General features: G+C 36.9%; 1 protein-coding gene across 1 annotated transcript in view; it reads left to right on the forward strand.

The window, feature by feature from the left end:
• The window catches only part of KCND2 (potassium voltage-gated channel subfamily D member 2), a gene marked incomplete at both ends in the record, with an annotated part of 483,187 nt that extends 458,886 nt beyond the window's left edge, over positions 1-24,301 (forward strand). Inside the window, 5 exons of the mRNA XM_081243947.1 lie at positions 11,876-12,038; positions 18,048-18,143; positions 19,223-19,315; positions 22,212-22,459; positions 24,124-24,301. Of these exons, the coding sequence (XP_081100073.1) occupies positions 11,876-12,038; positions 18,048-18,143; positions 19,223-19,315; positions 22,212-22,459; positions 24,124-24,301 (778 nt within the window). The remainder of the gene's footprint in view (positions 1-11,875; positions 12,039-18,047; positions 18,144-19,222; positions 19,316-22,211; positions 22,460-24,123) is intronic.
• Between the last annotated feature and the right edge of the window lie 1,185 nt (positions 24,302-25,486).

Consider the following 25,486-nt stretch of genomic DNA (forward strand, 5'->3'; position numbering starts at 1 on the left):
AATAATGTTTTATAGAAGTTTCTTTTTAGTTGGTTTATGTTTTAACGGGTGCACCTTTTTGTTTCATTGTAATTTTTTGAAGCTAGATCCTATCACAGGGGAATTTTCATATAGAAATCTGACCAGTTAGGACTATAGAGGTAGAGACATGTATTTATTTAAGACCCTCTTCATTTATGTTTTTTTCAGGATATGCCTTAACTTACATAGGTAATAAAAAAAATGAGCATTCAATCAATGCTTTAATCTCCTAAGAAGAGGTGAAAGAATCTAAACACAAAATGAATATAGTATCTTCGTTCAGTTTTAGAAAATAACTTTGTCTCACATTGAACAGAATAGAATTGTTCTCCAAAAGCATCTCTAATGTAAATATAGGCCCTTGGATTCTCATCAAAATCGAAGTTTGTTTAAGGATATAGAAACTTTCTAGGTTAAACTGAAGACCAGAATTTTAGTGGAAATGCCTGGCTGTCTTTGGGAGGTTAAATCACAGCTTCTCCAATCTCACTTCCTATTATATTTAAACAGCTGTAACTATTTGCATGAGGCATAATCATATTAAATTATTTTTGCTTAAAGAATTTTGGAATTTTTAACAGGAAAGAAGTGACTTTCCTGGTCAGTGACTGGGCAGAATGATGCATAGATAGGGAAGTTACAAGGCAGGCATCTGACCTGGCTGTATGCCTCATGAGAAACTGTTCAGTGCTAGTGAGCTCCAAACTGGATTCTCACCTTCACTACAAGACAGGAGGAGCCCGGCACCTGCCCAGGATGGTCAGCTGAGTAAGGGGTGCCAGGCCATTCATGGAACTGCCACTAGATCATGCTATAGACAGAATGTGCCCCCCCCCAAAATTCATATGTTAAATCCTAACACTCAATGTGATGGTATTTGGAGGTGGGGCCTTTGGGAGGTGATTAGGTCATGAGGGTGGAGCCCTCATGCACAGGATTAGTGTCTCCAAATAGCTCCCTCCCTCCTGCTGCCATGTGAGGACATGCAAAAGGACAGCCATCAGTGAACTAGGAGGTGGGTTCTTACCAGATACTAAATGTGTCAGCATCTTGACCTTGGACTTTACAGCCTCTAGATCTACAGAAATGACACAACTTGTGTTTGCTGCACCACCTTTTCCTTCAGACACTGCTGCTGCCAAATCAGAGCCTAATTGTCTGCAAGACAAGCAAGTCTTACCTCCAGTACAATTAGAATTGTGTGCGTTCCTTTTTGTAAAATTTAAAGTGTAGGTAATAGGATGCAAAATTATCAAGCCTTCCTGGGTGGAATTAGAAACGAGATGTGTTAGGTCATTACTGGATAATCCGTAAGTAATTTTTAAAGTACAGTTCAAAATAAAATAGGTAAATACTTGAAGACATCTTAAAGGTGTCATGAGGCCTATAACAGCTAACAGGTTTTAGACTGTGTAAACTCAGGTGGAAAAAAAAATAAAAACTTTCATGATAAACATTTCCACTTCATGCTTTTATTTAGCCCAACTGAATTCTCCTCTAAGACTGGTGTTGCAGGCAGTATCCTGGGGACCAACTCCTCATCTTCCCGTGGTAAAGGCACTGCGGAGTTTGAATGCATTGTAAACAATGAATAATTTTGGTGGTGTTAGCAGAGGAGATCAGTGGCTGGTTATAAGAAAACAGACTTACGAACAGAACTGTCAAAATGGCACTGGGTTTGGCTCCCTGGGTGACAGCCCGCAGTGCAGCAGCAGTGACTTAGAACCAGGAACAGTGGGGAGCTTCCTCCAACAGAGTTACCTTTCAAAGGACAGCTGCAGCAGGTAACTGAAGAAAGTTCCCAGTGTGAGAACAGCTCTGACCGTTGAAGATGAAACCCCTTGGGATGCAAAACCTGAACACACAAAAATATGGAAATTGGTGCCATCAGCCCAAAGCCAAGATGACCAGGTATTTGCGGGGACCTTGACTTGCTAGATGGATTAACTTTCTTCTGGTGGAAGATAAGCATATCTCCTCCAATTTACTCCCAGGGCATAACCAGAAAGGACCTTGTTAAGAAAAATGGGTACCAAACAATGACATTTTCAGAGAATTGCTGATGCTCACTATCTAAGATTAGCAGCATCCTTGAGAAGACTAGAGAGATGTGGAAGGACTTAGCCATTTCCCGGGATGATATGTGAGATTCAGAGAAGCATGAGTCATATGTGTTCAAATTGTTGGGCACTTGAGGATTGCGAAACCTGTCAAATTTGAAGGGATTTGTATTTTGAAATTCTGGCCGGATACATGTTGGTTAAGCTTGTGACAATGGAAAGCCGGTTGGAACTGAAAAGTGTCAGGTCTCTTGGCTTCTCTGTTCATTTAAAATCATGTAGGTTAAAAATAATTTCTCTGGGTATAAAAAGTAAGGTTAATTGACAGTGTAGAACTGGGTTATTCTGGGCATATCATCTAAGTATCCGAAGAGGAATTTAGACAAATTGAGGAGATGAGATGGTGCTGGGCCTGGAGAAGAAAAGGAAATCTGATTAAGAGAAAAAGAGCAGATGTGTACTCTCCTTCACTCCCTCCCATATTTATTGTTTAGCATCAAACCTCTCCCTGGAGGATTTATTTAAGCAGTAAACATTTATTGAGTTTCAACTATTTGCTCAGCACTTGGACAAGGTATGTGCTAGACTTAGGTTTATAATGAAGACGTGATCCTTGACCTCCTGGACCTCCTAGTTTAGTGGGACAAAAAAGACCTGTAAGGGCTTCCCTGGTGGCGCAGTGTTTGAGAGTCCGCCTGCCGATGCAGAGGACACGGGTTCATGCCCCGCTCAGGGAAGATCCCACATGCCGAGAAGCGGCTAGGCCTGTGAGCCGTGGCCGCTGAGCCTGCGCGTCCGGAGCCTGTGCTCCGCAGCGGGAGAGGCCACAACAGTGGGAGGCCCGCGTGCCGCAAAAAAAAAAAAAAAAAAAGACCTGTAAGAAAACTAATCGTTCTCTATTAGTTGCAAGCAGCATGGGAGGCATTGAAGAAGGAGGCTTTACTCTTACTGGACAGAGAGAAAATTGTCAAGAAGTTCTTCAAATAAGAACCGATGCCTTTAAAAAAAAAAAAAAAAAAAAGAACTGATGCCTGATCTTTGTCACTGTAAATTAGTTCACCCAAAGGATTTTATGCAAAGGAGAGTATTCTAGAGTATTCTAGAAAGTGTATACAAAGACATAGAGGAATGGAGGGATGTAGTACATTTCAGTAATAGAAAGTTAGAGCGTGAGGGGTATGGGGGTGAGCAGTGGAAGATGGGGGCCAAGTCATGAAGAGCTGTGTGAATCATGCTAAGAAGCTGGAGCTTTTTCCTGCAGGTGATGGAGAGACAATGAAGGCTTTCATTCAGGAGAATGACATGATCAGACTCTAAGATATGTGAGGGTGAAAGGATAGCTTCAGGCAACAAAGACTAGGATCCAAGAGCAAGGCAAAGTATTTCCGGTGGTCCCACAGCTGGGAAAGCCAGCTCCAGGGTTGTTTTGTTTTGTTTTGTTTTTAATATGCATGCCTCACAATAATCAATTGTACATATATTTTCATAACTTTTTTTAAAACGAAGAATAAAGTAAATGTGAGAATGGGTGCTCTGACAAGAATACTTTGAAAATAACAAAGCATTATTTAAAGACTATAAAGGCTTTTACTGATGATATTTATTTGGGTAAAAAATGTTTTATTAGGATATTGGGTCATAGTCGTATGGTTTATTGCAGGCTTTAAAGTCTCATTTGATCATTTAATAGGCTAAAATCAAGAGAAAAAATAGAAGACAGAAAAGAGTTTGTGTTTGAAAAAGGCACAAGCTGGAGGAACAGTTAGTGAGCCTCTGAAATATTGTGTTGAGAGCTTAGTGTACAAATGGGAGTAAATGTGCCAAAAGAATCTGTCCTTTCCTCAGTTTTCCCCTTTTCTATACACAAACCCAATCCCTTAATTCCCCCTAATTTTTACACTAAAAGCCTTGGTTAAAGGGCTCCTTATTGAAAATAATGCTTCAGTGATATTTCACATTACAGAAGTGTATGTATCTTTCTACAAGAAATAGAAAATGCTGTCAGAATTCTGTTCCCTCTTTTTGGAAACATCCTAAACATAGATAATCTATGACATTGGTGAGGTTTTGTCCTGTTCAGCTTTCCAGAGGAATAAGATGCCCAAAATATAGCCTAAATATTGAACGTGTGTAGGCAAAGATAAGGAATCAGTACAGGCAATTTACTGGAAATACTTCTCTCTTTATCTCTCCCTCAGCTTGTGAAAACCAAGAGATACTGATTTTGAAACTTTCATTTAGGTTTTTATGCCCCCTAGTGGATATTTGGTATTTCTGCAGTTGTAAAATAATGCTGGGATTTTCACAGCATTTCCTTTGTGCAGTGTGTGTTCAAACTGTTTATACTGACAAAGTGATATGTCCTTAAATATTCAAACTATACATTTTAAACATTATTTGGACCATTACACTTTCAATAATTTTATAAAAGGTCTGACAACCTTCAGGAAAATGCCTATGAAGACAGAAACTATCATAGAGTTCCCTGATCCACCTGAATTTTACTCATGAATTCCTTAAGAATCCAGGGACTCCTGGCTAGGAACCTCAAATTATGGGAATAAGGGCTTACTTTAGCTGCCCCTTTAACTTAGTGGATGTTAAGATTATTAATGTTGTGAACAGTGAAAAAAGTAAAAACAAAAAATACACTTTAAAAAATTAGCTCAAAATTTGGTTTAGATTTAAAGAAACAGGAGAAGACACAGAATACTCTAAATAACTATATATGTTAGATAATCCAAAAAAAAAGGTCAAATTTTCCACACAGCTGGGATAGTATAGTGACTGATCCTGCAGGAAAAGAGGTGGAAACAAAATCAAGTCAGCTTTTTAGGCAAACATTGATTTTACCGTGTCAAAGTTTGCCAGGGCCCCTCTGGCAAACAAGTTCTGTACCATAACCAGGTGTCATATAGCAACACTTCTTAAAAAGCTGTTTGCTATTTGCAAACATTGCAGCTACTATAAAAATTATCCATCAAACTGTGATCCTTCTAGAATACTAAGTTGACGGCAGAAAAATTCATGAATAACATAGCTACCGAGACCCTAAGGGGTAGAATTATTAATTGAGAAGAGATCCAGCTTCCAGGTCAGAAGAAATTATTTCTCAGACTTCTCTGACTAGCAGTCAGGTCTAGGAGAAAAATTCAAACACACACACACACACACACACACACACACACACACACAATCAGCTAATTGCTTTTGCCAGGATGTTATTATACATATCCCTTACCTTTATCTAATTATTTAATTAGATGTCTTAGTCCATTTGGGCTGTTATAACAAAATATCACAGATTAGGTAGTTTATAAGCAACAAAAATGTATTTCTCAGAATCCTGGAGGCCGAGAAGTCCAAGGTTATGGCGCCAGCAGATTCTATGTGGTGGCGGTTGAGGCCCATTTCCTGGTTCACAGACTGCCCTTCTCTGTGCGTCTTCACATGTCAGAAGGGGCTAGGGAGCTTTGTGGGGTCTCTTTTTACAAAAGCATGAAACCCATTCGTGAGAGCTCCACCCTCATGACCTAACCATCTCCCAAAGGCCGCCCCCGGAACCCCCCCCACCTCCTAACAGCATCACAGGGGGCACCAGGATTTCAACTTATGAATTGTGTATGGGGTGAGGGAGCATGTAAACATATCATAATCATAGCAGATACCTAGTTTTCAAATACTTCTACCCCAAAATCCTGATTTATGTCCCATCCAAAGCTGTTGGGTTTTTTTTAATACTAACGTAGTAGCTGAAATATAGTATTTATTGAACTAGCACCTGCTGGATACAACGTACAGGATGTCCTGGACTTCAGTGCAACTGCACAGAATCCATTCACTCTGTCCCTTATACCTAGCAATTTAAGACTTTTTCATTGTAAAAAAGAAAAAGGGAGAGCAGGAGATTGAATTACAGTAAGCATCAAGGTTTATTTTCAAATCAGCATTTCCTTCCTGTTATATGAAGGTCTTTTCTACCTTTATAATTATTCTTAAAATTTCTGGGTTTTGTTTTCTTTCTTGGTATCCATGGGAAATAGTTTCACAGATGGAAAAGTCATACCTTAGCTGAGGAGGTTTGCCCAGTTATATAACATTTCTCCTTTATCCAATGAGCCTACATTTATACTCTTCAAATAAAAAGAGAAGAAAAAATAGAACTGTATGAATAGGACTAGGAAGCTAGCAGTATTGTGTTCACACTGTTAAAAAATTCAAGGAAATTGTTCTCCATTTGAGATCTAAATGTTTTTAGCCATATGATTTCTGGAGACATGCCAAAAATGGAAACTTTGAGTAGATATTAGTAGAATTTGGTTTACACCGTATTATGCTTAAAAATTATTTAGACTTTCTATCCTATTTCAGTATTACTCGATAAATTGGGAAGATGGATAGTTAGATTGATAGGTGGATGATATATTCATTCTATCTGATTGTCTGAATTAACCAGATTTACCACTTTTTGGCATTGAATGCATGCCAGAATTCAAGTACTTAGCATGAAACTTTTGGATAATATTAGAGATTAAAATCTTCAGGAATCAACAATTGAAACTCTTCTTGAGAAATTGGTCCTCCATTCTATATGACCTTTAACATATAGCAAAATATGTAATTTTAACCAAGTATTTTGGGGCAGTAAGTACACATTTAGAATTAACATTTTTATGTGAATGACACCTCCATATTGTACCTTTTAACTGACCTAAGGAGGAAAGGGAGCAATAAACATAAAGTTTGGCAGATGTTCAGGGTGAAAAAGGAGTAGAAAGAAACTGGAGTGACTCTATATGGTGAATATGGGAGAAAGAAGGAAAAGTTAGAAGAAGCAGAGGAAAGTAGAAGTATGGGGAAAGCCTCCCTTCCATTAACAAAGTTCAAGTCTACTCATTTTTCATTACATAAAACTAATTGGTAGTTTTTCTTTTATATTATGCTATCCTCTCTACTGTTTTCTTCTAAATTTTAAGAATTCAAGATTTATCTTATTTGACTTTAGAGGCCCCTTATACTCTGAGTCAATTTTATTTAAATATAGAAAAAAATGTCTCTGTGGAAACAAAACCACATCTATGTAATGTTGTAGTGTAACTCTTTTTGGAAAATGGATTTTTGAAGACTTGAGGCATAATATTAAATTCTGAAGAAAACAAGAAAGAATAGAATATATAATGCTGCTGGGCTTAGCATAAATTTAAGAATAAGGAGTTGGGAAAAGTGAGGTGTATTTTTATATGATAAATAAAAAATAAAATACCAACCAGTAAACGAGTTGCCTAGGGTAAGAATAATCATTAAACGATGGCAGTACTGTAGGCAATACGTAAACTTTAAAATGATCATTTGGCCACGATAAGTGTCACTTCGCATGATGAACTTTTCTATTCTATGCCTTTCCTCCACTGAATTTCAGAGATATGATTCCTGAGGTCTGTAAGGCTATTTTGCTTCTTACTACGAGTTGGAGTTTGAATACTAGTTAAAAGATCCTTTGTTGAACAAAGGAAAGCACCTGGTTTGCCAGAGAGCTATTTCCCATCCCTAGCAGATTCTGTGCTCCGTTACAAGATTGCAGGTAAAAAATTACCCATTTCGATTCTCAAGGTCATTCCCAAGTGAGAAGAAAGACCAAATGGACAATGTAAGAACAGATACAAATCACACTGTGCATTTTCCATGATTCTCCAACAGAGTCAAATGAATGAAATGTGCTTCAAATATTACAAATATCAACAGCAGTTTAATCTTAATAAGGACAGGGGGCCACAGAGAAGAGCAGAGAGGTTAGTAGATTCAGTACCAAGGGGTGTACGGAAGGGGGCAGCAGGTGCTCCTTTGGAATCAGCCAAGCCTTGGGCTGTCCTTGCATGAGTAATCACAGGGCAGCCTGGACTACCTTAGTATCCTGCTGGTTCTGCTCCCTTGTACTTTCACCATCTCCCTCGGCTTTGGCTACCATCCTAATTTCCTGTAATGTGTGAAAGATCTGTCTTTCCACCCAAGAGTAGAAAGATGAGAGATATTCCCACCAATGGGCACTGTACTCTCACTGTCTCTTCCCACCATAATCATTGTGCTACTGGTCAGTCATCTCAAACGTTCACTTATACTTTCTTGATTGTGAAGGAAATTTGGATTACAAAACAAACATGACAAAGGTAAATAACAGGTATAACTGTATTTGATGCAGATTAGCATGGCTATATGACATTAAACCACCCTTTTGTATCTGTTATCTCTTTCCCCTTATGGATCCTTCTAGATAGGAATTTGCTGCCTTTCAGCAAGCTGGTTTATATCCTTACTTTCTCCCCTTTTGTTACAACACGAACAAGATATTTCATTTTACCCATTTTTCCCCCTCTGAGTAATGAGTTCAGTTTCTGCTTTATTTATTCAAATTATAATCTGTTTATATTCAAAAAGGATTTACAGTGATTATCTTTCTAGTTGAATTCCAGGCACCTCATCAAAAATTGCTTTCTCAGGGAAACTTGCTTTATCAATTGGCCCAGAATCCCTTTGACTGAATCCCTCAGAATCTATTTTCTCCCTTCTTCTTTTAGGCGTGGCCTTTTGAATGGCATGATTACCCGCCTCCCTATCACCACCACCACCTGCCATCTGAGTTTACCAATCTCTCTTCTTAAAGTCTTACTGAACTTTGGGTTCGGTTTAGCCCTTAATTTTTTCTAATAATCACAAGTATGCTGACCTTGCCCACTGGATGACAGAGTGAGCCTAAAATACAAAAAGTAGTTAATAAATAGTAATTTTAAAAAATCTCTTAGAAAGAGGCAGGAAAAACTATATGATGGATTCATTTAGCTATTTTAATTTATTTTAAAAGGTTTACTTTAATTGTCGATACATGGACTTAATGCTTATCTTCTCTGGCTATAACAAATAGTTGAGTTTTATTTACTTTCCTTTTTGAGAGACACTTTCTAGATCCTAACTGTTAAATATTAAAATCAAATCTCTTTTTTGAAAAGCTGTTTTTAAGTATGCATGTACATATGGGGGGTATGTGTGTTATAGATTTCTTCAGAGCTCATGCATAGTCAGTGCAAAAGGAAAGAAGATATTTATAAACTCTCGCCGGGCACTCATGAACTGTGGTGAACATGGTAATTGTCTCATGTGCACAGCGTTGTATAAAAAGTTGATCTTCCACTGACCTACCCTTATGGTAAGAAGGACCTCAAGCCTTTTACGCTCACCTTGTAATTTCCTTCAGTTTTGACTGTTTCCTCACTAACATAATCTTCAGATTATGATTTAGCTTCCCCGATGGACTATGGAAAGAGACCCTGTTTCATATGGATGCAGCATTCCAGTTCTTAGGTTGTTGTTAGTTTTTTTTTTACTGTAAATTAATACTGTCGTTCTGATGCCAGAACTGTGTGGGAATTTTAGTTACAGTGAATTAGCTCAACTGCTGATCAAACACTGACATGAGTGAGTCACTGAGCCTTCAAAGCAGAGGACTAGAGCCTGGAACGGGGTCACAGAATGAAGTGCTAGTCAGTACAACCTGCTGTCACTCTCAGCAGCCTTTCCTGGGCCAATTCTGCTGCAACTTCCATCTCCATATTGACATATAAATGTGTTCTCACAAAAAACAATGTTAAGTAGAATGATCGTTTCCTAGATCACCCTTCAAGGTACAGTGTATCCCCAATACTACCAAACTCCCTAAGTCTGGATTCCAATATCTGTGCCCTGTTTGTAAGGACTAAACTCTCAGTACGCTGAGCACCCTGGAGCCCTGAAGCAAGCAGGGAGTAGCTGGAGCTCCAGAGGTGCAGCTGGGCAACTTCTGCAATACTATGATCAGAAGATCTCCTTCTTGAAACTAATAGAATGTTATATGTCACTTATATCTCAATTAAAAATGCATATATCAAATCATTATGTTGTCCACCTGAAACTAATATAATGTTATATGTCACTTATTTTTCAATAAAAAAAGACCTCCTCCTTGCCCCCCTCTCTGGGAATGAACTCTTAGAAGAACTCTATATCAATAAGGTAGAGAAAATATATTCATTGAACTAATATTTATTAAGAACTTGCTTTGTGCTAGTGAGTTACAAAGTAGAACAGCTCCAGCTTTATCAAGGTTATATTCTCATGTCAGCAGGGCATGTGGGGAGCCAAAGAATAAACACATTAACAAATTAGGAAGTTTCATGCGTTAATAAGTCCTGTGAAGACAGTCAAATGGGAAGGTGTTATAGAGAAAGACTGGGGGAAAAAAATACCACTAAGGGGAAGATGACCAGAAAATAACTTCTGGAATGGAGACAATGAAGTCTCAACCTGAATAATGATGATCTAGGGGCTGCACATGTGATAGAAATTCAGATGGCCAGTGTGGCCAGAGGATGGGGAGCCTGGTGGAAGATGGTGTGAAATATAGCCAGAGGCTAAAGGATGTAAGCCAGTGGAGACAAAAGTGAGGAGTTTGGATTTATTTTAGTTTCAGGTTTATTAGAAGGTTTAAGCAAAGTAACAAGAGCCCAATCTCCATTTTAAAAACTATAACTCTGGCTGTTATATTGGTATGAATTCTAACAAGGTAAATGTAGAAACAAATGTTCAAGTAAGAAGCAACATCCATGGCTCTGGGAAGCAATGATGATGTCTTAGGTTATTGTAAAATGGAGGTTGAGGAAAGAGACCTGGATGGAATATAGTTTGGTTTGGTCAGAGGCAGCAAGACTAGCTGAGAAATGAGATGCAGGGACGAAAGATGTGTGGCTCTTTCTGTGTTGATATATAAGCAACTGGGTGGTTTGTGGTTCCATTTAATTAGAGGTGGTAGACGATGAGAGGAACAGATTTGAGGGGGCTGGAGGAAGCTAGGGAAATAAGAGTTCCTTTTTGGCTAATTTAAGTCTTAATTGGTTCTTAAACGTCTAGCGGTAGGAATAATCAGAGCAGAGCCCACTGTCTGATTTTCAAGATAGACATGGGGTGTCGATGTAAATTAGTGTATCGGCAGCATGTAGATAGTTCTAAGCTTTGGGACTGGATAAAATCACATAGGAAGAGGGTTTATACGGAGAAGATAAGAGGCTGAGACCTAAATTACTCCAAAATTTAGAAATCAGATAAGGGAAAGGAGCCAGAAAAGAAGATGGAGAAGAAGCAACCAATGAGGTAGAAGGCCACTAAGGAAATTTGCTAACGTTGAAGCCAACAGAAAGTATTTTAAGGAGAGAGAAAACCAATCAAATACAAATAAGAGATTGAGTAAGATCATCATGGAGAAATGGCCATTGGATTTCACAAGTGAAGGTTAATGGGACTTGGAAAGTTCACTTTTTTAAGATATTATATCTGATGACAGGAATATGATGTACCGCTTTTTCTATTTAAATTTCATAACCAGTCCAATGTTGAAAAAAATTAAGTGGAAAAAAAGTGTTATCTAGACTATAAAATTCAGCATGGAAACGTTGACTATAAATAAATGTAAAGAACAATGCCATGTGATATAAAGGACAAGTTAAACAGTTCTCATTACATCATCTAGCTTAAAATATTTTCCAGTCAAAGCAATTTGTAAATGTTAGAGTCAATTTCTGCAAAGTTGAAAGGTAATTTTTATACTCAGATATTCATAATGTCTAGTTTATTGAAGTCTTAAGCCATGTATATTTTAGCCATGAAGTAGAGATACATTGGTCCAAAAAATCATTTGAGTTAAAGCTGAAAACTATTTGTAGCAGATAGAAATAACTTTCTATGACTTAATATATTTTTTTCTCTAACCCAAGGTATGGTGACATGGTACCAAAAACCATAGCAGGGAAGATTTTTGGATCCATCTGTTCGCTGAGCGGGGTCTTGGTCATTGCTCTGCCTGTCCCAGTGATTGTATCCAACTTCAGTCGAATCTACCACCAAAATCAACGAGCAGACAAACGGAGAGCACAAAAGGTGTGTATTCAGTTCTGTGCAACCACGATTTAGTGTCTCCCATTTTGTATAGTAAGCTTTAAAATCCCCTACTGGCTATTCAGTGTTGTGGATTTGGTCGATAGTTGCATCAGTCAGCACAAGCTAAATTATACTATAGTAAAAAAGAACCTTAATACCTTAGTGGCTTAAAGCAACAAGGAGTATTTCTTAATCATGCTACAGATTGGTCTGGTGATAGAAACTCCATCTTGACAATGTGCATCTGCAATCATTCAAGCAGGGGTAAAAGGACATGATGAATCACACACTGACTCCTAAAACTTCCTCCTGGAAATGGGCCAAATCACTCCCATCTCTACTGCCTTAACCAAAGTAAGTCACATAGCCGTGTGTGACTTCAAAACAGGCAGGAAAAGACAATCCTCCTGTGCAACCAGAGACAGAAGGAAAGAAATATTTGGTGAACAGCACTAATGATAGTGGTAAAATCAAAGATAGATTCTTGGCAAATTTTATTAGAATCAGATTTCTTGATCTGATTCATTTAGTCTCTGTCCATCAGGGATCAAGCTGGTTCCAGTAGACAGGGGCTATTAAAGGGCACCAAAATATGTCTCAGATATCCAACATAGTTGACACAGGAAGTAGAAGAAATTTGATCATTAGTAGCTGAGTTTTATTTTTGGCCCAGCAGTTTACTGTTTCTCTGAACTTCACATCAATGAACTAATCTCAGAGTAAACAGGTTGTATACTCATTTGTGAAAGCAGGAAAACAATCCCTACATCGCAATAAGATTAAGATTATATGTAACTGTATATAAATATATATAAGCATATCATAATATTAACAAGATTTAACATTTACTGGTGGCTTACTATGTGCCAGGTATTTGTTTGATTTTTTAAAATAATTCATATAGTCTTCTCAACAAGCCTAGAAGTTAGTTACCATTATTATTCCTATTTTGTAGATGAGAATTCTAAACTACCCAGGATTTGAGAAATTCTAAGGTTGCATACCTAAAAAATTGGAGAACTCTCACTCAATCCAATCTGGCTTCCAGGTTCATACACTTGAACACTAAGATAGATGCCTCTCAGAAAAACTGACTACAAGAGGGAGAGGATATGGGGATATATGTATACTACAGCTGATTCACTTTGTTATACAGCAAAAACTAACACACCATTGTAAAGCAATTATACTCTGATAAAGATGTTAAAAAAAAGAAAAACTGACTAAATGTCAGCACACTTTCCCTCCCCATTCTTTGTCAAAATAATCACCTTGAAAGTCAGGGCCCTTGTTACTTAAAAATAATTATGGAAATCTCTTTTACAGTTTCCTTAAGGCTATGGTGCTAGATTTCCAGGATTCTTCATGGATACTGTATCATGTCCTTTAAGAATAGATTTATTTTTTTAATATCAAAAAAAACAATCATAACCATGACTAAAGTGGATGTACAGTACAGGTATAACTCTAAAATATCATGAGAGATTTTGGTACAGTTCATAACTGGCTTTGTATGTAGTTCTAAACAGGATTTTAAACATGCTTTCAAACAATGTTGATCTCTTTAGTAAAGCAAAAAGTATACTTTATACTTCATACAGTATAAAATATAAAACCTCATAAAGTAACTCTTTGGAAAGTTCAGGTTAATCAACGTGGTCACACAGCATGTTGTCCTGAGAATTTGTTGACATCCATTGTCAGAGGTCTGCTTCCTTTAGCAAAGAATCACTCTTTTAGCCTTGTAGTTTCTTGCTTTATGGAATGCCCCATTTTTGGACAAGTATCCAGCCTTTAACTAATTATTGTAGAGAATAATAATAAATAAAACTGATAATCCAATAAACAAGGCACCCTCTGGGCAGTTGTAGTCTCAGGCAGGGCATACTTTCACAAGCAGAGATGGAGGAATTTTGGCCACAGTTGGCCTCCATCAGGGCTTGTCATGTACCACAGCTGTGGCTCTGCCCACACACTACAGTCTCTCTACTGGGTACACACAAGTGCATTGTTTAAAAATAACAGAAATCCTACAAAAAGCATAGCTCTCCAGCATCCATCCTTCTCCAGTCTAGAAACTTCTTCTTTAATATGAGCCGCCTATCATTCATTTTCTCAATGCCAAAAAAAAAAAAAAGCTACCTGCATGAAAACTGTTCAAAGTACAAATCTGATTTTCAAATAAACCAGTCTTCAAAATATCTGTTCTTTTTTTAAATTTTGTCATCTGCCACAAGCAAATCAATATAGAAAATCTTAGAATGTTTTAGAAGCTTTTTTGTCTAAATAAATTTAGAATGCAAAAATAAATAAATATGATATTTAAAAAGTACACTAAATTGAAAAGCATGTTTTATGAATTTTTTATCTTTAAAGTATCTCCTGTATTCTAAGTTTCTGCCATAATGCAATGAATTTTAATATTGTGACTACTAGTATATAGAAAGCCAAATATAATAACCTAATGTGATATGTCCAGTAAATAGCCTGTGACCAAAAACTGAACATAGCCATCTAAGAAAGAAAGGTAGATATGGAAATAAATAAGTTACTTACCAAGGGATATTTTCTATTTTCCTTCCCAAGAAATTTTTTAAAAATTAATAAACATTTGTTTGGCTAAGATAGTTTCGATTTATCTGGAAATGGGCGATTTGACAAATATCAGAGTTATGCAAAAATAACCAGTTAATTCAGTCAAGCAAGATGTCCATTCAGTAAAAGTGTCAGTCAAGCTGAATAATAAATATTACAAAATGCTTTTTTAGACCAGAATTGTTTATGTTTAGTCCCATTGACAGCACCAAGCTCAAGCAAAACCTTATACACAATTAAAATAAGACAGTCTTGCATATCTGCACTTGCTCTTTTCAATTAAAATAGCAAGTGTTCAGTATCTGAAGAAAAATCCTCTTCTACACATGCACACACACACACACACACACACAAACACACACACCAGAATATAATGGCAGAATATGGAGACATTTAGTCTCTTTTCTTACTCTCTTCAAATTTCTGAATCTTATGTCCCAAGTCCTGCATCCTCAATGTGACTTTCCCTTGACAGACCAACTCATAGTCATTTCTCTCTTCCTCCCAAATCTTACGTCACTTGCTATCTCTATTCTCTATTTGGCAATTCTGTTAGACTTTATTTTGACTTTTATCTTTTTATGAGTATTATCTTCTTAGCCAAAGCTTAATATATCTTGAGAGCATTACCATGTCTCGCATTTTAATGCCTTATACTTATTTCCATTTTTTAATCTGCTATTTCTGGTATTCTGGTTGAAGGCCAGCATTCAGCAGACATTTGGCATGGTGTGCCACAAGACCAAGTAAACCAATGAACTCATATAGTATTGTAGTAAAATGGAAGAAAAGCCGTGAATGAAACTGAGATGGGAGGTTCTTTTTCTAACACAGTACATGACTTAGCAAAATGGCTATTCTGTCTCTAAAACAACTGTTTCTTTTTCCCTAAACTTAGAACTACTTCTGTGGTAGTGGTTGCCATAATATGTAGGTTTTCCATTATGGAAAATATGTCATTTTCCTTTGTTGGACAGTATTTTTCGGTAATGTACGTGTCTCATTTATGAAAGAAAGTAATATTTCCTAATACTGAGGCTAAATGCTTGGAGAATGACATAGGTGAGACTAGTAACTCTGATATAGGCAATATAATTACATGCAGTGGTTGCAAAAAAAAAGAAAAAGAAAGAGGAGGGGAGGGGGGGAGGAGGGGAAGGTTGAGGGAGGAAGGGAACCAAAAAAGACATTGAATGTTCCAGGAGCCCAGTGAGACTTTAGGACTGAAGTTTCAACAATGCCCCTTTCTGGAAACCAAATGTATATTTATATTACTTATTTCTGAATTATTACGTCAATTCTAAGTCATTTCCAAATGTGCTTGTCACTTCCCGTTGTTTTATTGGGTCTGTTCTGAAATCCTGGCTGCACCATACAGCTTGAAGTTAAGCATTTTCTACCTTCCAACTTCATTCTCCAGTACTGTCTCAGTATTTTGAGTCATCTAAACACTATCGTGCCAACCAAGAGTGAAATTTGTCTATTTTTCCCATCACTTATAAATATGATCTTTGTACAGAGTTTTATTTTAACCTGGAATCAGCACACACGAAGAAGAAATTCACAGAGGAAGAGAGAAGGGATGGGATTGAAGCCAGATGATATCTTAATGCTATTCTGAGTCCTTCCAACTCTCTGTGCTACTGTCAAATGCTGTGGGTGTGGGTAAAAGGGCACCTTGGTACAACTGTGGAGGGAAGTTTGGTAAAACCTTTCAAACAAAACAAACACACACGCCCTTTGATCCAGGAATAATGCTGCTTCTAGAAATCTGTCTTGCAGATCGGCTCATCATGATGTTCCAGGCAGGCAACATTGCTTGTAGTAGCAAAAAATGCCTTAAAAATTAATTGTGGTTGGCCTGCTAGCTAAATGATGCTTCTCATTCCTACAGTGGTATATTACACAACCCTAAATAAATGAGGTGGCTTTATGTAGATATGGGAGGAGTCCCACTTGTACTAAATGAAAACAGCTGAGTGCAGAAGAGTGTGCAGCATATTCTCCCGAGTAAAAATGTATGCGTATATACATAGGAATATATATTTGCTTTTATATGTCTAGAATATTTCTGGTTGACTCTGAAGAACAGGAGTAGGTAAGTCCAGAGAGACTTACTTGTTTTTCATGTACTATTGTAGTCTCAAAATTTTTGTCATATGTATATATTCATTTTCCATTTAAAAAATCTAGATAATTAAAATTGTTTTATTAAAAAGAAGATTCCAGGGGCTTCCCTGGTGGTGCAGTGGTTGAGAGTCCGCCTGCCAATGCAGGGGACACAGGTTCGTGCCCCAGTCCAGGAGGATCCCACATGCCACGGAGCGGCTGGGCCCATGAGCCATGGCCGCTGAGCCTGCGTGTCCGGAGCCTGTGCTCCACAACAGGAGAGGCCACAACAGTGAGAGGCCTGCGTACCGCAAAAAAAAAAAAGAATATTTCAGGGCTAGAGACTGAGATAGTCTTCCTCTGGGTTGTTTAGAAAGGGAAAAGACGGAGTCATTACAAGTAAGTTCTTACCCAAGCCACTCCAGTTTCCTCCTTACATACACTCGTTATATGTGTCACACGAACAGAATGGTCACCAAAATAGTGCTTCCCAGAAAATGAAAACCAGACTCATACCATGACAGTCTGGGGCAAATATACAACAGCAGTTTTAAAGTAGAACAGAATATCAGAAGTCCAACCAGTAGACAAAGTGGATAAATTTAGGGTAGTGGTAAATTTTTTTTTTTTTTTTTTAGAGAGCACATGTTATACAGCGTCTACACTGGCCAATTTAACAAAAGAATTGCAAAAAACAGAATTTGATATTTGAGGATGCAGATACAACTGAATAGTTTTCTTTAAAGGAAGGCCTGAAGGAAGGGAGAGGGGAAGGAGAGCGGGAGGGAGGCAGGTAAGAAATAGAGAGGAGAGGGGAGGGGAGGGGTAGGGAAGAGAGGAGGAAAGAGAAAAAAAAAGAAAGGCAGTAGGTTCCTGGAACTTAATTACTAAATTTAAAAAGAACATTAGTTTAAATGAAAAGAAGTTGGCTGTTGGTTTGCTGGGTCTTCATTTCATTAAGTTACTCAGATTGGGATAAGTGAAAATATAAGCCGTACTGCTATTTTTCTCTTGATACAATTGACAGAAACAACACTGAAATAACGTGATCTTACTGTAAAGACTTAATTACAATTCTTAAACGTATAACCCAAATCCAGAGTAGTTCATCAATCTCACTGATATACGTTAACTAAAATAAAGCACTTAAATGGTGAAAGTTTACTTTTCAGTAGTTACATGTGAGAAGCTGGTATGCTTTTAAAAATGTGTACGCTGACAGTAGGATTATATAAGAATGCACTCAGTGTTTTAAGAAATCCAGTCATAGATCTTAATAGGACATTGCTTCTTTTTCTCTTACAGAAAGCCAGACTGGCCAGGATCCGGGCAGCCAAAAGCGGAAGTGCAAACGCTTATATGCAGAGCAAACGGAATGGCTTACTCAGTAACCAACTGCAGGTACAAGTCAAACATTTCTTTTCCTTTAATGTTCAAATTATTGGTGCAATATTGATTTAGTTCTACTTAACCATATAATTTTATTGTGGGTAATTGCGAAAATGGCTATGAAACAACAAAAGTGTCATCTTTTAATAACCTGGCCCTGTAACATCTTTTCTCTTTTTTTTTTTTAAGAGGAAAAAAATGTGTCTTTACTAGAACTATCCACGAAAATTGTTTTCTAACAGTGGCATCCCAGGTGGAATACAATGACTATGTATGTTTAGTATACATATTATGGTTTATAATACCATATTTCCACAAAAACAAACCAGGACTCCTTGGAAAAATAGCCAATTCCATGCCTGTCACCCTGGACCATCTTACTGGCTGGAGGCTAGAAGCTGGGCTATGAAATATTGCCAGTGAATCATGATTCCCATTCATGGTTGGGCAATATTTCTGCACTATCTCACAGAAACTTGGGAAAAGTCAAAAATTCTCAACGACTCAAATACCTAGTTTTTTTTTTTAATTTCAGAATTATGTACGCTCCTTAAAGTTCATTTGAGTGGCGATGTGGCGGTGGGAGGGTTGACATCCTGTCTTGTTTTACTTCTTACTGAAGAGGGAACACCATTCTGTGTTATAAAGTTCACATGGTATGAAATAGAATTTGAGAAACTTTACTTTTACCTCAAAACTCTCTTTTAATTTGTAGGATTCCAATCATTTTTACTTACATAATAGCTTTTGTGTAGGTAAGCATGATGGTGGTTTCAGGATTATCTAAGTACTAGATTAAATATAATTATCCCAGGCTTTCAAAGGTAGCTGGGAGATGAATGAGTAAAAGAAAATTAAATTTTCAGTTCATGGAGGCAAGTCTAAAAGGCCAGATCGCTAATTTGATGAAAACGTAAATGCTGATTATCAAACTCAAAAGCAACTCTTCATTTGATCCATTTTAGTTAAAAAAAATAAAATGCTGCCATTTAATCTCAGGAAATGGGCAAGATCTCTCTGTGGAAATATGTGGCCGAGGTTCTCATTGTTTGCAAATAAAATAGAAAACCCTTTCTTCTCCCTGTTAACAGTCCTCTGAGGATGAGCAAGCCTTTGTTAGCAAATCCGGCTCCAGCTTTGAAACCCAGCACCACCACCTGCTTCACTGCCTGGAAAAAACCACGGTAAGGAAAAGGCAGAACTGCCTGCCCCTGCAACTCAGAGAGTAATCCCACTGGTTTTTGTGAATATTTAATACATCCAAGCACAATTTCACCATCTGTATTACTGCAAAATATACTAAAAACCAAAAAAATCCACAATGATTGAAATTACTTTGAAAGACTGTAGTGACATTTCAACTTAGAAAGTATTTTAGAGACATTAAAATGTTTTCATCCTTGGTGGTAATCTTAACCCTAGGCTAAAATATCAGTTTAATGCAGATGGAAAATTGTCTTCCAATAGCTGACTACAAGTCCTATAAAATATCTTCTCCTGATTCTTAAAATGCTGATTAAACAGAAATAAAAATAATGAAGTTTAAGTGTTCCTGACATCTGGATAAAGGGAATAGCAATAGCAATAGCAATAACAAAATAGAGAATAACTGAATATAAGCATTGCTTTCATTCACAGGTATAATAAACAGAGATTGATAATAAAAACTATCTGTTCTCATAAGAAAAATGACGCATTTAATTACTGGCATACCCCTTGGGGCTGAGGATTCAGTCTGCATTTCTCCACTTGTAAGCTCCCAGTTGGACCGCCTCTTTAACAAAGGCATCTGTTTCCTACTAGCTTGTCAAAAGGGATCACAGCCTGTGACCACAGAGCAGAATAAAACTTTCACCGTATTTGAATCAAGTCTGCTTGTTCACTCACCAGAGACACACATATGTATTCTCAATTCTGACATACTGTCCATCCACTTATTCATATACTTATATAGTCTTTCAACCAACATGTACTACTTGCCTATTATGTGCCAGACAGTGAGCCAGACTCAAGATACACCGTGAAGTCAGGTATGGCCTCTGCCCCCCTTGAGCTGCAAGTTTGGGACAAAACATGGATGTTACTGGAGAAGGACAACTAGCAGGGGAAGCAAAAATGGGGCCCCAGTGGACTGGGGGCAAAGAGGGTGGAGCAAGAGGGTACCAGATCAGGCAAAGCTTCCTGGTGGAACTTGAGTTAAGAACCACAGGACGATTATGAGTTAGTTAAGCAAAGAAATGAAGGGGCTAAAAGTTGATGTAAGCACCTGAGGAAGACTGGAACTTGGCCTAAGAGGAAGTAAAATAACTTGAGGGTGGTCAGAGGAAAGAGGGTACCATGGCACAAGCAGAGGAGCAGAGGAAGGCAGTGGCCAGATTACCTTGTGTTTTGGAGGCACGTAAAGAATTTTGATCTTTATCTCGTAATAAATGGAAAATTATTTGAGGGCTTTAAACAGATTATATTAGTATCTTAAATAAAGATCTATACTTTATTAGGATAACTCTTTGAAAGTTAAATGATAACAATAATCAGATGTAGGTATCCCTATCTTTTTGTTTCTATTTTTATTTTTTGACTATTTTACCTTTTAGGGCTTTTTTCTTCAAAAATTATTTAATACTAATTAATATAGTTTAAATTGAGCTACCTGCAAAAATATACGTCAACCAGCCACAGAATGACTTCTTCCCTTTCAATCACTGATGAGATAAATTAGAATGTCATGCCTTATGACTTGTATTATGTATGTGAAATGTGCATTGTAAAAGAAGAAAACAGATTGTGACTCCATTGTGAGCTATATTAAACTCTATAGAGTTTAATATTTAACATGAAATTCTGTCTTAGCTGATCATATTATCCTCTGGACTCTAAACAGAATGTTAAATTTCATTTACTTCAAAATGCTTGTCTCAGCAAAGAAATGGCAAAATGAGTAACTAAAACAATATTTTTCCCATTAGCCAGTAAATTCCTTCAGTTGTTTTACTAATATTTTAGGATGAGAGATGGTTAAGTGAAATTTGGCATGGACAAAGCCTTCCATTATAAGACTATTCCCAGGCACACAAAGAAAAAAAATAGTAATTGAAGATATTCTTAGTAGTTCAGACCAAAAATGTTTTCCCTTATGTTTCTGAGGTAAGAGTATGGCATAGGCAATTTAGGAAGCAATTCTTTATTAAATATTTTAAAAGCAAATTTTACACTGTGTTTCACTAAGATGTGGTATGTGAAATGATGTCCATCACTGTTGGCTTCTGGGTTAGAGGAACATAGACAGAGATCATGGGTCCAGCCAGTGAGGTATCACAAAGATAAGAATAGAGACCTTAAAAGTTCAGTGCTAACCCATTCTGGGTCAAATATAAAGTGATGCATTCTGATAAATTTATTTTACTTATTGAATGTCTTATTTTACTTATTTAATAAGTCATTTTTCTATACACTGGGAATTTTAGAGGAGCATCTAAAGGAATGGGAATTGTCTTAGTTATCTCATTTTCTAATTAAAAAATATTTTCAATCCCATGTGAAAATATTTGCTAATATATAACAGACAATCTAACTTGGAACATTCTATTAAAATAATCTCTTTCTCATAACTTCAGTCTGTCAGTTTGTTTAAAAATAAAGTACATGTGAATTTACACATTCCCCATGGGTATTATCTGTATTCATTTTTGAGGGTTTCTAATATTTAGTTGATAACTTCCAGATTTTATATTTAACTTAATAAATGATATTTCAAGGTAAAGTTAGTCTATAAACGGATACTAAATCAGTGTGTGTATATCAATCTCAGGGTCTAACTAGAGGGATATTATTTTCACACAAAGGCCAACAAGAAGCTTTGATATTCTAATTATGAAAATGATTTTTTTTACCCATAAGATCGTGTAAATGTACGTGGGCATATCTCATTTCTAAAAAGAAAACTATTCACATCTTTTTTTTCAGAGGTAAAATGCGATAATACTGTAAGTCAACCATACTTCAGGAAAAACAATAAATACATTTTTTTAAGTTAAAATGTGTTTCTGTGCTCTCTTCACATTTCTTACCACTATGGAACAGAATCACGAGTTTGTGGATGAACAAGTCTTTGAAGAAAGCTGCATGGAAGTTGCAACAGTTAATCGTCCTTCAAGTCACAGTCCCTCTGTCTCTTCACAACAAGGCGTCACCAGCACTTGCTGTTCAAGACGACACAAAAAAACTTTCCGCATTCCAAACGCCAACATATCAGGAAGCCACCGAGGCAGTGTGCAAGAACTCAGCACGATTCAGATTAGATGTGTGGAGAGAACCCCGCTATCTAACAGGTACCTGAGATTAATCTGTGTGCATAACACGCCTGTGCTGCTTCTCAGAGCACATCTCCACCTACTGTCATGTTGCCTCTGTGGCAATTAAATCCTAGTTCCTCAGGTCTAGAATGAGGCAAAACTGGTCTGAAACAAGTAGGAAAATTAATCTACTGTAATATTCATTAAGAGTCAAAGGTAGTAGCTGAATCAGTACTAAAAGAATAGAAAGAAGATAAGAAGGTCAGGCACACACAAATGTATTCTTACCTCTTCAACCTCACAACTTTTTCTTGAGCAGATACCTCTACACTCAGGAGTCCCCTAAGTCAACACACATGGCCTGAAATGATAGTCAACACAAGCAAAAGAGACAAATTAAATTGACATTGATATGAATGAAAGGTATTCAACGGCACCCAAAAATATTCAACGTAGTCAATGTCACAGTGAAAAATAAAACTATGCCCAAAGGAATCTTTTGAATCAGTATACAGTTTTGATCATAAAGGTATTTGGGGCCTCAACAAACACAAAACTCAATCCAGTATCAAAAAAAAGATAAGCAAAATGCTGAAATTATTTACCTCTGGTGAGTTTGTGGACAATTTAAGTGAAATTTTTCTATTGGTATTTTCCCTTTGCTTCCGTTTACGTGCTGCTTGTTTTGACCAAAATCATACATGTGTAATAATAAGTATCAATAGTACATTTCAACTAGATAATTCATTATAAAGATGAATTTCTGTCCAAAGAATTTTCCTTTGTTCTTCAAATTAAAAAGCTTATCTTTTCAGATTAGCAATCTATTAATTCAGTGCTACTTCTTTGTGGGCATCCAACAACCTTTGTGGAAAAAAATCAGATGTCTCTGGGATTAAATGGAATATTATTATTCCATTATTATTTCATTGCTCCAATATTAAATGTTGGAGCAATGAAAGATTTCTGTCTCTAAGATATTCTACCTGTATGTTGTTTTACATTTTTTCCAAAACAAAGTAGAAAATGAAGAAGTGTTTATAAAGAAAATCTTAGGACAAACATTTTAATTAAGTTTTCTATGGAAAAAAAGTAGTTTAAAGCTCCTATGTCTACCCTCCTTACTCCTACCCTCTTTCCCCCTCCCTACACACAGTATATAACTCATTCAAGAATACCACTTGGGAAAATGTTTAAGTATTAGTAATGACAAACTTGAGTTCTTAACATTTGGTTGTCACTAAGCTGAGAGCCTAAGGGCCTCATATATCCCAAAGAGACAAGGTAGTAAAGAGATTCTGTGGTCAAAAGAATCGAGGTTTATCCACAGGGTATGCCCCTTTCATGATGGTATCTCAAACCTCTCAGAGGTCCTGTCTGAAAGAAAACTGTTTTACTTTGCTCAACCTAGGCTTTCCAATGCTCACCTGCTCCTCTTTTTTGCATTTTTGTAGAAAACACTTTGAGAAATACTGATTGAACCAAATTCAGCTGGCTTTTAGACATTTATTCGATGTTAATGCCCTAATGTTCACGTTAATTTATCTTAAGGTTTGGTGTTTCATTTTTTTAAACCTTGGTGATTGTTCTTAGCCATTTAAAATGTTACTTATAAACATGAAAACATGTAATCCTCCGTTATTGGGGAAAAAAAATTAAGTAAACAACTCACTTTCTTAAATCTATTTTTTCCTCATCAGCCGATCCAGTTTAAATGCCAAAATGGAAGAGTGTGTTAAACTAAACTGTGAACAACCTTATGTGACTACAGCAATAATAAGCATCCCAACACCTCCAGTAACCACCCCCGAAGGAGATGACAGGCCAGAGTCTCCTGAGTACTCAGGAGGCAACATTGTTAGAGTGTCTGCTCTGTAAGACAATTGGAATCAGGTCCAAGAGAATTTGAGCCCTGGCTGTGGAAAGAATCCCAATGTGGAAGAAAGAAGAAACAATAAACGTTTCGCAGGTGAAAACAACAAAGCAAGGAGGTTGGTAGTGAAACAAAGACAAAGTTTCCAAACTTGAGGATGGAAATAAAACCACCAAATGGCATTTCTAGATGGAGTCTAACCTGTCAAACTGAGAAATAGTCTGTGGCCCTTTGACTTTGTGAATGAGCACAATGAAATGCCGCCTATTGATGCTTCTTATGACCAGAACTCTTTTTTAATAAAATAAATAAAATAAATCTTTGAACATAATGTTCCAGTTGAATGCAAAACAAAAAAATACGGAAAACATTTTGATAAAAATTTTTCCTGTTAAAACCATGAACATTGGCTATGATGAAGATTATTACACATTAAAAAAAAACCTCATACAACACGTTTGTATTGACTAAAGGAAACCATCATAATGCATGCTAGAATTCTTTGGAGCCGTGATCTCAGTTTCCTTACGTTGTCTTCAGAATCGGCATGATAAACTATAATTGTAGAAAGAGGGAATTTCTGTGTACTTACAACAAGCTGATTGTTCATGTTCCATGGTGGGCTGTGCAAATAAACTCCTTTTAGAACTGCAGTATTTCTCATGGGGATGCTCACTAGTAAATCTAAAGTGTTCAGATAATTCAGTATTAATTATTGTTTTACCTTGCACCTAGATACTGTTACAACTGCAATAATTCATTGTACACATGTTGTATCAGGAATCAGGATTTTTTGTTGTTGTATTTCCAGATCTTCTTAGATACAGTAAGACCCACATTCCATAGAAAAACTTCTCGTGTCGCCAGGTTTTAGATACCTTTTTAATCCAAAACCCTTGTGCCATAAATGTTTTTCTGTAATATTCTTTGGTCCACTGTATTCCTGTGACAGTGCATTATTTGTTCCTGTATTTCTATAGCACCTTTCTCTTAGATTTATCATCATCAGCTGGACTAATGTTTTGTAGTTCAAAGGACTTTCCTACTTTTGTATTCTCCAACAAGTTATCTTATAAGTAGATTATCATCATCATCAATCCCCTTGTCAAAAATCAGGAAAAAAAGGAGTTGACATCTATGAATTATCTCTAACCTTTCTGCTGTTATGGAAAAGCCCAGATACTGGATAT

This window comes from Mesoplodon bidens (genome assembly GCF_964165515.1).
Source record: "Mesoplodon bidens genome assembly, chromosome: 9".
Classification (NCBI taxonomy): Eukaryota; Metazoa; Chordata; class Mammalia; order Artiodactyla; family Ziphiidae; genus Mesoplodon; species Mesoplodon bidens.